The 12749-nt window shown below is 33.7% G+C and overlaps 1 protein-coding gene across 1 annotated transcript in view; it reads left to right on the plus strand.

The window, feature by feature from the left end:
• The first annotated feature begins 1875 nt into the window (after positions 1-1875).
• Positions 1876-12749, plus strand: part of LOC111704165 (netrin receptor UNC5B) — a 16621-nt gene continuing 5747 nt past the window's right edge. The window contains exons 1-5 of the mRNA XM_023476316.1: positions 1876-2133; positions 2661-2767; positions 8904-9266; positions 11572-11748; positions 12082-12192. Of these exons, the coding sequence (XP_023332084.1) occupies positions 2704-2767; positions 8904-9266; positions 11572-11748; positions 12082-12192 (715 nt within the window). The 5' untranslated portion in view covers positions 1876-2133; positions 2661-2703. The remainder of the gene's footprint in view (positions 2134-2660; positions 2768-8903; positions 9267-11571; positions 11749-12081; positions 12193-12749) is intronic.

Below are 12749 nucleotides of genomic sequence, written 5' to 3' on the forward strand. Positions count from 1 at the left end.
GGGGGGGGGGGGGCATTGAAAAATTGACAACATATTTTTTTAGAGAAAAAATGTTTAAGAATTAAGTGAAATCATTCATTGATTTTGATTTTTTTTTTCTGATCACCCTGTTTGTAGACACAACGGCATTTGTTAATTGATAGACAGACAGACGGAAAGACAGACATAAATACCGATAGATGAAACAATGCGAGACATTTATTGTTTTCACATACATGTCACAAATTGTACACCGCCAGTAAAATTTAAAGTCCAAAAGAATTTGCTGCTGCTGGTTTTATCGAGCGGTAACATGTCTTATTTTTTAGTAAAAATAAATCTTTTTGTTCCAGTGTTGTATATTGTTGAAAATAGAAATACTTTATGGTGAATTTACACAACAATCTAATCAAATTTGTATTTTTATTTATTTTATTTTATTTCTTTTTTTGTAGTTTAATTGAACAATTTTTGCTGCGTGTTGGTCATTTTTGAAGAACATTTCATATTGTCCCAGGGTTACTTTTAACCACTAAATTTTGTCATATGAAGTGCATACATATGAAAGTGTGTGGGGGGGGGGGGTCGATAAATAGTTTACTTTGCTTTGCCAAAGAGTTATAAATCTCTCAAAAATTAACTTCTTCTTCCTTTCAAACCCCCCTTCATTACCCCCTCCCTTAACCTCCTTCACCCNTGGATGGTTGGATGGTTGGATGGTTGGATGGTTGGATGGTTGGATGGTTGGATGGTTGGATGGTTGGATGGTTGGATGGTTGGATGGTTGGATGGTTGGATGGTTGGATGGTTGGATGGTTGGATGGTTGGATGGTTGGATGGTTGGATGGTTGGATGGTTGGATGGTTGGATGGTTGGACTATTGAATGATTGGATGGTTGGATGGTTGGATAGTTGGATGATTGGATGATTGGATGGTTGGTTGGTTGGATGGTTGGATTTAAGGAAAGATGAATTTATAAATTAAGATGAATCAATGAAGAAAGATTTTTAAAACAATCAGACAAAACAAATACACTATCTAGGGCCGAGCGCTGCAGCGTAAAGAGAAAAATTTATAGAAATTTTCATGATTACTGAAGCCACCTGTATCAGTTAGAATTTAATACAGATGTACGTTTGTTAATAGTAACACAAATGTTATAGAAAAATATTAAAATTCAAAGGGGGTAAAAAATAATTTTCCTCGTACGATAATTAAGCTAAGCTTAAATAGCGTTTCGCGGACATCTTTCTAATATAGTAGTCTAAGTCTTAGCCTTTTATTTCTAATGTTTCTATAAAGTCTGCAGGCCTTCAAGGACCATGCGTTTCATGATTTAAAAGTTTTTGTCCGGCGCATTTTTTCGTTTTTTGACCGACTGGTATATAGTATGGGTCAAACCTGAGAAATCTTCTATACAATCGATTATACCTAGCTGTTATAGCTGCTCATTGGATTCAAACAGACACAAATGTGATAGATACATACAAATGTTTTTTTTTTAAACAAACAAAAAATTCAAAACAAAATTATTAATTTTGATTGTCAAAATATTCAAAGTGTGCGCCGAAGAATTATAAAGAATATAAAGTTAGAAAAGAAAATTAATAAAAAAGAATCAACTCTTCAAATCTAATAGATTTACTTTATATATTCATTTTGTATTTGAAAAGTGAAAATCGAAGCTTTATCAATAGATCATTATCTATATGATGATACCTATAGAGCAATATCATGTGACCTCTCCGACCAATGAGAAGTCGAGTTGGGCCGGGAATCCACCAATAACAAGTCCAGCTCGCCCACCCTAATTAGGGGGTTGAGTCTGTTTACAGCGTACGGTTATTTGGCGCGGTCCGGCTAACAGCGTAAGTTTATAGTAGTATAGAGTATAGACACTAGAGTCGAGTAGAGACTAGAGAAATTAAACTTCAGTTACTTCTGAGCAGTGGGAACGAGAGAACTGTTAAAACTCTAAACTTGAAAAACTAGATATTAGTTGTCTGGATACAAGTGGTAAACGCACTTAAAAGACTCTAGTTAAATCATCACTAAATCGGAACTATTATACTAAATAAAGAAATACTAAGAGAAAAGTGAACACTAAATAGTTTTTAAACTACTTGTTGAGTTGTTTGTATGTCTGATATGAGGTTAGTTAGTATTTAACAAAAACTCTAATTTTTTAATTTTTCATAAATGTCCATTTTAAATAATTTTATACTAAATGTTCAAATCTAAACCTTTAAAAATGAAAATAAAATTTTCATTTGACAGATTTGAATGTTTTTTCATGTTTATCTTATTTATTTGGCAATAACATAAATAAATATGTTTAAATATGTCCTCAATATAGATATTTGATATTATTTGAAAAACACGTTTAAAAAGTGTTTAAAATCCAAACAAATATAAAATAATATTGATAGGTAGACTTACAAAAGTTGTTTAGCAAAGTTTATTAGTTTCACGAGAAAATGTATATTTTTCACTTGTATATTATTACGAAAAAGCGTTTTTTTTAATAACCGCAATAAAAAGATTTTTAATTAATTTAATTTCGTGCAGTGATTTAAACTTTATTATTTTATTAATCTGAATCCTTGATTAAACATTTAATAACATTGTATACTTTATAATTATATGTTTTCCTTACAACTAAAATATAAGTAATATTTAGGAGGTTTATGTGAGATATCGATAGTATCGGTTAGAAAACAAGAATGGATTGGATTTGTTCTCTTGTTCTTCTTTTTACATCATTCTTGGTTTCTACACAACAAGCAGGTATTTTAGAGAAATAGAATATTGGAGAACTAGATAACTAGATATTTAGAATATTGGAGAACTAGATAACTAGATATTAAGAGAATTGGAGAACTAGATAACTAGATATTAAGAGAATTGGAGAACTAGATAACTAGATATTTAGAATATTGGAGAACTAGATAACTAGATATTAAGAGATTTGGAGAACTAGATAACTAGATATTAAGAGAATTGGAGAACTAGATAACTAGATATTAAGAAAATTGGAAAACTAGATAACTAGATATTAAGAATATTGTAAAACTAGAAAACTAGATATTAAGAATATTGGAGAAATAGATAACTAGATATTAAGAGAATTGGAGAACTAGATAACTAGATATTAAGAATATTGGAGAACTAGATAACTAGATATTAAGAGAATTGGAGAACTAGATAACTAGATATTAAGAATATTGGAGAACTAGATAACTAGATATTAAGAATATTGGAGAACTAGATAACTAGATATTAAGAGAATTGGAGAGGACATAGAGAACTATAGATAATAAGATAATCGGAGAATTAGAGAACTAGATAATTAGAAAACCTAAGTACTCGAGAACTAGAGAACATTATAATTGATGCCGTTCCGGAACATAGATAGAGAACCATAGAGAATAAACTCATATGCATATTCAGTAGAAGTAAAAAGTAAGAAAGTTAGAGAGAACTCTTTATAACATCATTTGAAGATTTTAATTCTTTTGTTCCGAGTTTATCTTATTGATTATAGTCTATACACGATAGCACAGGCGGCAACTTTTTATACAAGGTCTATCCTCTATCTTGTATCTGTCAACTTGTCTGTATATCTGTATTCTAGACTTATATCTGTCAACTTGTTTGTATATCTGTATTCTAGAATAGTATCTGTCAACCACGTCTGTATATCTGTATTCTAGACTTGTATCTGTCTACCTTGTCTGTATATCTGTATTCTAGACTTGTATCTGTCAACTTGTCTGTATATCTGTATTCTAGAATAGTATCTGTAACCTTGTCTGTATATCTGTATTCTAGACTTGTATCTGTCAACCTTGTCTGTATATCTGTATTCTAGACTTATATCTGTCAACTTGTCTATATATTTGTATTCTAGACTTATATCTGTAAACTTGTCTGTATATCTATATTCTAGACTTATATCTGTCAACTTGTCTGTATATCTGTATTCTAGAATAGTATCTGTCAACCTTGTCTGTATATCTGTATTCTAGACTTGTATCTGTCAACCTTGCCTGTATATCTGTATTCTAGACTTAAATCTGTCAACTTGTCTGTATATCTGTATTCTAGACTTATATCTGTCAATTTTTCTGTATATCTGTATTCTAGACTTATATCTGTCAACTTGTCTGTATATCTGTATTCTAGACTTATATCTGTCAACTTGTCTGTATATCTGTATTCTAGACTTATATCTGTCAACTTGTCTGTATATCTGTATTCTAGAATAGTATCTGTCAACTTGTCTGTATATCTGTATTCTAGACTTATATCTGTCAACTTGTCTGTATTTCTGTATTCTAGACTTGTATATGTCAACCTTGTCTGAATATCTGTATTCTAGAATAGTATCTGTCAACTTGTCTGTATTTCTGTATTCTAGAATAGTATCTGTCAACCTTGTCTGTATATCTGGATTCTAGAATAGTATCTCTCAACCTTGTCTGTATATCTGTATTCTAGACTTATATCTTTCAACTTGTCTGTATATCTGTATTCCAGACTAGTATCTATAAAATTGTTTGTATGTCTGTATTATAGACGTGTATCTGCATCATGTCAACATGTCTGTTTATCTGTATTCTAGGTGTGGATCTGTCTATTTGTCTGTTTAATCTGTATTCTAGACTGGTATATTAGTAAACCATTGTCTAATAGTAATATGTCGTGTGCATTGTCTCTAATTACTATCTGTCTCCTTACATGTCTTTTTACTCTGAATTTAGTTGAGAATACTTTGACTATCATAGTGCAATAAATCTGCTGAAGGAGACCACCCTCTCGCTTTCTTGACTTTCTAACTATCTAACCAAACCAATTTTTATGTCGTTAGCTTTGTTAAAACTTAACCAAATACTTCTGGTTTTACCTTGTCTATTATACATCCGCTACCCCCTCCCCCCTCTCCCACATCCCCCCTCTCCTTATTGTTTTTAGTGTGGTATACTAGGTAAACCTTAAGCTAACGAGGAACTCTAAATTATTTCAGATCAACTTTTATCTTCCTCTTTTTACAATACCAGAGTTCACATCTTGAATTCCAGGCAAAATATGCACTGCCTGGTTTCCAGGCATATCTTATACCTACCCTTACTCTGGTTCAAGTCTCCGCGTGCAGAGTCGGTTTGAAACATCGTAATTTTTGAAAGAAATCCACGAAACTAATTTTAGAAGAAAATCTACGAACACGTTTATCTGTCTGGAAAACTGGGAGAATGAAAACTTGAAATAGAAGTGCAACTTTAAACCAGATCACGAGTTTTAGTTATCAATGATACCCCCGTCCCCGTCCCCCTACCTTCTCTCCCTAGATACCCCCCTTCCCATTTACCCTTCTCAGCTTAATCATTATTTACCAACAAATTCCAACAACAAAGATCATTATTTAACCAAGCATTTTCTTTTGAATATATCTTCTTACCTGCCGACTCACCTTCCTAACAACCTATACCTACCTTCCTAATTACTTACATCGCCTACCCACCTTCCTAACAACCAATACATGCCTTCCAAGCAACTTACTTCTGCATGCTTACTTTCCTAACAACATTTACAGACATTAATCTATTTTATTGAAATTTGCTTGCTCTTCAAATCTACATTTTTTCCTATTTAATCAACATTTGTGATTCTACAATCCTACTATTTTTTATGCATGGGAGCCTGACTCTAAGCTCAAAAATGGGTTAAGTAGATGGGAGGAAGGGGGGGTTATTAAGCAAATTTTTGTTATCTCTGATGTTTATCTGCATGAGAATAGAAGGGGAACAGTTTACTTTTCAATCTAACACCTTCCTCACATCCCATTAAAGGCCGGTCTTATATCTGTGTCCTCAACCCTCCCCCCCCCCTCCTCAGATACAGTGGTCAGGATGAGACTAAAGTTAATGATAAGATAATTGATGGCTGGAACCTGTAGGGTTTGTTTGTCTAGCTCAGGGTTGTATTGGAGTACTGTAGACACATGAAACCCACCACCCTGATTCAAATCATTATCTTTACATCTTTTCAATCCCTCGCCCCATTCCAATTCTTTCACACACTCCCACCCTTTATATTGTGAGGATAATGTGTGTGTTGTGTGATAGCAATCCCTCTGCGATCTGTCCCAACCTACATCTGTATCTATCTATCCGTTCTATCCTCTCCTATCATTTTATCATCTTGTCCTCTATCTTTCACTCATAATCACAGGGTGTAACCATTATCACAATCAATCTTTCTCTTCATCTTTCTAGACAATAATTTTATTTATTTTCCATTTCCATGTTTGCTATCTACTTATATATTTTCCACCTCTCTTCTTATACCTTTCAAAATATTAATCTCTTTATCTAACTCTCTATTTATATTACTATTCCATTAACCGCTCTTTCTATCTATCTGATCAAATGCTATCTATTTTTCTATCGGCACAAATATCTCTCCCTCTATCTATATCCACCCTATATGTATATTAATCTACTGCAGATATAGATATATCTCTAGTTCCTATCTACAAGTAGAGGATAATATTTTGACAGGTTTGGATCGTATCTCTTCATTCCCCATAGTCGTACTCCATCCGTTTATTCATTTCTCATGTACTGTCATCCCTTTATATTCCTGTCATCATATCTATTCATCCATATATGCTCTCTATTGTGTTCCAACTATAGAAGTTAGCTGAACAACTTGATAATTGAATTCAATTAAATATCAACATTTACACAAGGGGTCAGAGTACAACACTTCAGTTAGCAAACATAATTTATGATTATTAATTAACGAATTTTAGAATAGAAAAATATTGAAAAACTACAAAATTCAGTTTAAATGCTCAGTTTTTAGTTTTAAGATCGCGGCGCATACATTTGTTTCTTTCAGTTTGTGTTGAGGGGTTTGGTTGCATACCAGAGCTTGCAGGGTTTTGACAGAAATAATCTTTCCAACTTTAATATTTTAGGATAATTTTTAAAACCTGAAAATTATAAAATTATTCTTGGTTTGTATTTACTAGAGAATATTTGCCCCTGTAGACCTGAACCTAGAATGGGTCCCATTATTTCAGGTTGATTGGTGAGCTCTGTCTCCAGTATATAGGATTTACTGACCCAACCTGTATCTGTCAACTTGTCTGTATATCTGTATTCTAGACTTATATCTGTCAACTTGTCTGTATATCTGTATTCTAGACTTATATCTGTCAACTTGGTTGGATGGTTGGATAGTTGGATGATTGGATGATTGGATGGTTGGTTGGTTGGATGGTTGGATTTAAGGAAAGATGAATTTATAAATTAAGATGAATCAATGAAGAAAGATTTTTAAAACAATCAGACAAAACAAATACACTAAACTCTCGACTCAGCTCCATATATCACAAAATCCACCTCTTTGTCACTCCATGAGGGGTAGTCTTTAAACATCCTTTTCCAGATCGAAAGTTATCCCTCCTCCTCATAATATTGGGAAGAGTGGGGGGGGGGGTCTGGGGGGATTATAAAGTGCTGTCAGAATATATGAATTCCAGCCAAAACATGTTTGTCATGTGTAGAACCCCCGACATTTAAATCATGCTACATCCTCATCTTTTAGTCTTAGTATTCAATATGGTACAGTTATGTACACTGTACATAATAATTAGATTCACTATAAATTCTAGCTATGTACATATATTCAGTCTATAATTTAATATGTACAGTGTATGTACATAGATTGAATCTATAGTCTAGTTCTGTACAGTGTACGTAGATACCATCTCCTAGTCTAGTTGTGTACAGTGTACGTAGGTACCATCTCCTAGTCTAGTTCTTTACAGTGTACGTAGATTCCATCTCCTAGTCTAGTTGTGTAGAAACCAATGTTCTTGTCAATTCTGTACAACCATCTTCATCTTGGAGTGACAAGCTATATCTGTCTTTGGTAGATGTTAAGCAGGGGTGTATATTTTTATAGAAAACAATTTATGTTTTCTAATTTAAAGATAAAAAACGTGATTTGCAATTGTGTGTTTTTTTAAGGGTGGGGTGGGATACCCTTTTATTCAGAAACTTCGAATTTATCTCTGATCTTCTTTTGAGTTCTGTGTCTAGTATGTGTAATTCTTATTATACAGTTCTGGAAACTGTTTAACTGTCTAGTGTCTGTGTCTGCCCTGGGGTTAGGTTGTGAATGTAATTCAAAACTCTGGAATTTTTCCGTTTTTTTCAATAAACCCTAAAAAATTTAACAAGGACTCAACTTTTTTTTTAACTCCCCCCTCACTTTGCATTTCTGAAGTTAGATGAAGGCAGAAAGTTGTACTTAAAATCAAATGATCTGATTAAAGCAGGATAAAAGTGCTTGTTAGCTTTACTGCCTTGATCTCCCAATAAATAAACCAGGCGTGTATAGCACTTAAACATAGAAATATACACACTTACATCCTTAGTTACAATTTATATAGGGATTTAAGGTCATAAAAGTTCCGATAAGTTTTAGATAGAAAATTAGAAAGATAGACAGTCAAAAGAAAATTAGAAAGCCAAAATTACAGTAAAAACTGATGAAAAGATAAAAAGAAGAAGAAGATGTTAAAAAATGAAGATGAGATCAGAATAAAATATTCGTGTTGAAAGCAAACAATATTATAATAGAATGAAACTGGTTTGATTCTTAGTTCTTATACTCCTAAACCCTCCCATTAGTGAACTAGTAGATAACTTTTTATTCAATACATTAACTAATTATGAACCAATACCCACTCATGGCCATTAATGTTCAAACAGAAATCCCTCCATTTATTAGCATAAAAAAGCTTTTATAAGTTTTGTCAGATAAAAATCCGCAAATAAAAAGTCAACCTTGAAAACATTCTGTAAAATTAATTTGAGAAGACGATGATTAATAATTTGTCTCTTTACAGGGTTAGATTTGTCGAGTCCTCTGCTACCTGATCACCTTCCTGAAGGGGACCCTGAGAACTATGCCCTTCCGGTGTTCTTGGAGCAACCTGTCAGCACCTACACCAGCAAGGAGGTGACCGGAAACCTGAGCTGCCGGGCAGCTCATGCCACCAACCTATACTTCGTCTGCAACGAAGAGAAGACGAACCCAACCGAGGAGAAGGACGGGTTGGATGAGAAAACCAAAAGCCGGTACAAGGAAGTGAGGTTGGAGTTGAAGAGGAGCCAGGTGATGGACGTATTGGATGAGTTCTCCTGCCAGTGCGTAGCAGTCTCCAACCAAGGAGAGGTCGTCTCTAATCTCGTCACTGTCGATGTTGCATGTAAGTATTTTTGAACAAAAATTATAAAAAAAAAATGTAATCTGAAGATTGTGTGTGAATTCTCCGAATGAATGAGATAAGGGATATATATTGAAAAGGATGAATTTTCATTTTCAATTTAAAATATTACTTGATGAATGATAGATAGATAAAATGAAAGTATAAATGTTGGCGACCATTGATTACTGTCACTACCTTCTGTCTGCATGAAATATAAAATCTTTAAAATAAAAAGTAAATATTCAAGCTCTATCTTTTTTTCTGATAAAATGGCCAAAAAAATGTTTTTTAAACCATTGCTGTTAGCAAAACTATTTCCGGTGGGCTAAAGTCATTTTTCTCGTACATCGTGGGAACTACGTAAGTTTGAACTATTTTATTTTTGTCTCACTAATGTAAGGCCTAAATTGCGTGAATTGCGTGCTAAGGTTTCTTCAAAAATCTCTGCTTTGACAAATTCAACAACAATTCTGCATTTTCCGAATTAACCGTTTTTTGCTAATGTTGTTGCGCTGACTTGCATATTTTTCTGTCAATTATGACTTTTCTAGTCACAAAATCTAGGATTTAGAGTTGATATATTTGTTCTTGCTTGTCTTCAAACCCGCAATTGTCCCTAAAAGGTTGAGAACATAAAGCGGGTTTAAGTTAATGGACCCCTAAAGCCGATTAGTGCACTGTACAGTGCATGTCTGGAAACATGTTTAATGTTACTAAGTTTGGAGGGAAAATGCGGTGGCCTAGGGGGAAATTTATAATTTTTAAATGTTCCCCATAGACTCTTCTCTAGTTTCCCCAGTTTCAGAGGTAACCCAAGAAATTAGGCGTGTCTTCGCTAAGATTAATCATTTGTTTCCCACCTTTCCCTCCCCCCACCTTCTTCTCTTTCCCTCTTTCTCTTTCTTTGAATTTTCTTATAAAATTTATACTTTAATTTTTGTGTTTTAGATCTTTTAAAGATTGTTAACTTTTCTGGAACTCTTTTCTCCTCTCCTAACTTTCCTTGTTATTGTTCATATTCTCTTATATGAAAAACTGCCCCTCTTCTTCCCCTGGCCTTAAGTGCAAATAAAAATATATTTACATCTTATAAATCTTTCAAGAACTTTTATATTTTTTCCTTTTCCCCAATGTTCAAGATTCCTGGCAGATTTTTCACATTTTTGTCGGATTTTTCAGGTCAAATAGGTTATCAAATAATTCTAGCAATCAACCGATAGAAACTTTATAAAAAGTTAAAAAGTTTGAGGGGAATTGAAGTTTCCAATTTTCATGTCAAAAATAATGATGCCTAAAAGTGACGTTTGGGCGTTATGTTAGAAAAGGGGATATAAGCATTAGGCACCCTCCTCCCAAGGGGGTTTAAAATGAAAACAAGGTTTAACTAATTTTACCGGTTTCTCACAATCCAGCCCAGCCAGACGATTATATTTATATTGAGACTTCCTCGAGGAATTGAATTGTATTAATACTATTTAGTTGTTGAATGAAGTCAGTTCAGAAATCTACTCTATTTTAGTCAAGCTTTCTTGAATGTTTATAACTAACTAAAAACCTTGCCTCCCTGAAATTTTTTGTAAATCTCAATTTATCAAGAAGATTGCTAAAATTGTTTTCTAACAGCTGTTTCTTTCTCGCAGAGAATGACAGTGCCATTTTTGCGTAGGCTTCCGAGTTGCCAACTCAGATTGGCGCCAAAATTTTGCACAAGGAGTTGAAAACATGCAATATTCACGTAATTGATATTGATCGCATAAACAGGGATTATGTCCTAAAACACTTAATGTTTTTATATCACACTGGCGGATATTTTTTAAATACATTTTAGCATGTACGTGGCTGAGATTACCCCTGTATTAAAGGATTTAATTTTCTCACCCTGTTTGTATAGGTTTCGTGATATATTGGCTTCCTGCTTCATCCTTTCAACATAACAAAGCGATAAACTTTTCATTCTTAGAAAATCCGCAATTATCTGATTTCTCCCCCCCCCTTCCCTCTCCTCCCTCCTCTAGATCTAATTTTACAAAATTCGATGTTTTCCCTGAATGTCATGTGTTAGAGATGAAATAAATCAGATTTCAAGTTTTTCTTACACTTTAAACACATAAAAGCTTTTAATCAAAGACAAACTTGAACACTTATATAACACAATATAAACAAACATTTCTCAAATTTAAATTCGATATAGTTAAGCTTTTCAAACAATACACAGTGTCGACATGTGAAATATTGAAAAATTCAAATATTTGTTGTTAAAATGGTCGGACTACATTTTACAAATGCTTGAAAATGTTTTGTTTAGATATGCGTAAGGAGTTTGAAACGCCGCCCTATTCCTCACATATACAAGTTGGAAGCCAGGCTGAACTAAGATGTCATCCTCCTAAGGGACATCCTACCCCTCGTGTCATTGCTTGGTTAAAAAATGGAGTTCCTATCGACACTGGCAGCGACACAAACTTCATTATAAGTTCTACAGGTAATGTCGATATTTTCAGTGGAAAATATTTGTGTTTGAATTTTAAATTTGTTTAAGTATTCGTGCTTTTTGCAGCTTAATGTTTATTTACTTTATCGTTCAACTTCAAAAGGAATTAAGGTGTAAAATTTGTGATAATGAATATAAACTGTGTACACTGAACAGTTTTATAAAGAGGTAGATTCATTTTTCATCAGATTTTTTCAAAATGATAAATTCCACAATGTTTTATAAATTTCATTTTGCATACCTTGATGTTGGCGATGTTATTGTTCTTTAAGCTTTGTTGCAATTAGTTTTATCTTTGTGTAAAATAATATCCTTGTATTTCAGGTCATTTACTTGTTCTACAAGCTCGGCTTGAGGATTCAGGCAACTATAGTTGTGTCGCAGCTAATGTAGCGCGGCAGCGTACAAGTGATTCAGCGGCATTATCAGTTTACAGTAAGTTTTGTTTGCGCATTTTGTCCTTTAATTTCAACTTGTCTAAAAATATCATAGATCAAGTCAAGATATGGGGGGGAGGGGGTGATGCTTATTCTCCATTTTTGGTTTACAGCCTGTCCAGTTAAACTCATCTCTTTAAACCCCATTATTTTCAATTACTGTTGCCTCTAAGAATTATGATATCGTAGAAAGGGGAGCGGAGCCCGGATATTGTTCAGGACTAGTACTTTCAGAAACATATATATTTGATACACTTTAAAAATGGAGGGGTGGGGGGGCCGGGGTTTAGTTATTAAAGTCTGTCTTACAGAAATAGTTCCTGGAAGTATAGTTACTGCATTTCAGGGACAATTATAAACTTTATCAGAACATAAATATTAATATAAAAGGATTATCAGTAAATCTACAAAGGGGCTCATGTCGCCCCCGCCCCACTTTTCTCTGGCGCCCCTCCCCCCCCCTGATTTCCTCACCCCTGTTCTGTGGGCAGACAGAAAATGAAGGTTTGGCGCCACTAGCAGCGACAATCCTCGGCACAGAGACTCCAATTATAC

The sequence above is a fragment of the Eurytemora carolleeae genome, unplaced genomic scaffold, assembly GCF_000591075.1.
Source record: "Eurytemora carolleeae unplaced genomic scaffold, Eaff_2.0 scaffold596, whole genome shotgun sequence".
Lineage (NCBI taxonomy): Eukaryota > Metazoa > Arthropoda > Copepoda > Calanoida > Temoridae > Eurytemora > Eurytemora carolleeae.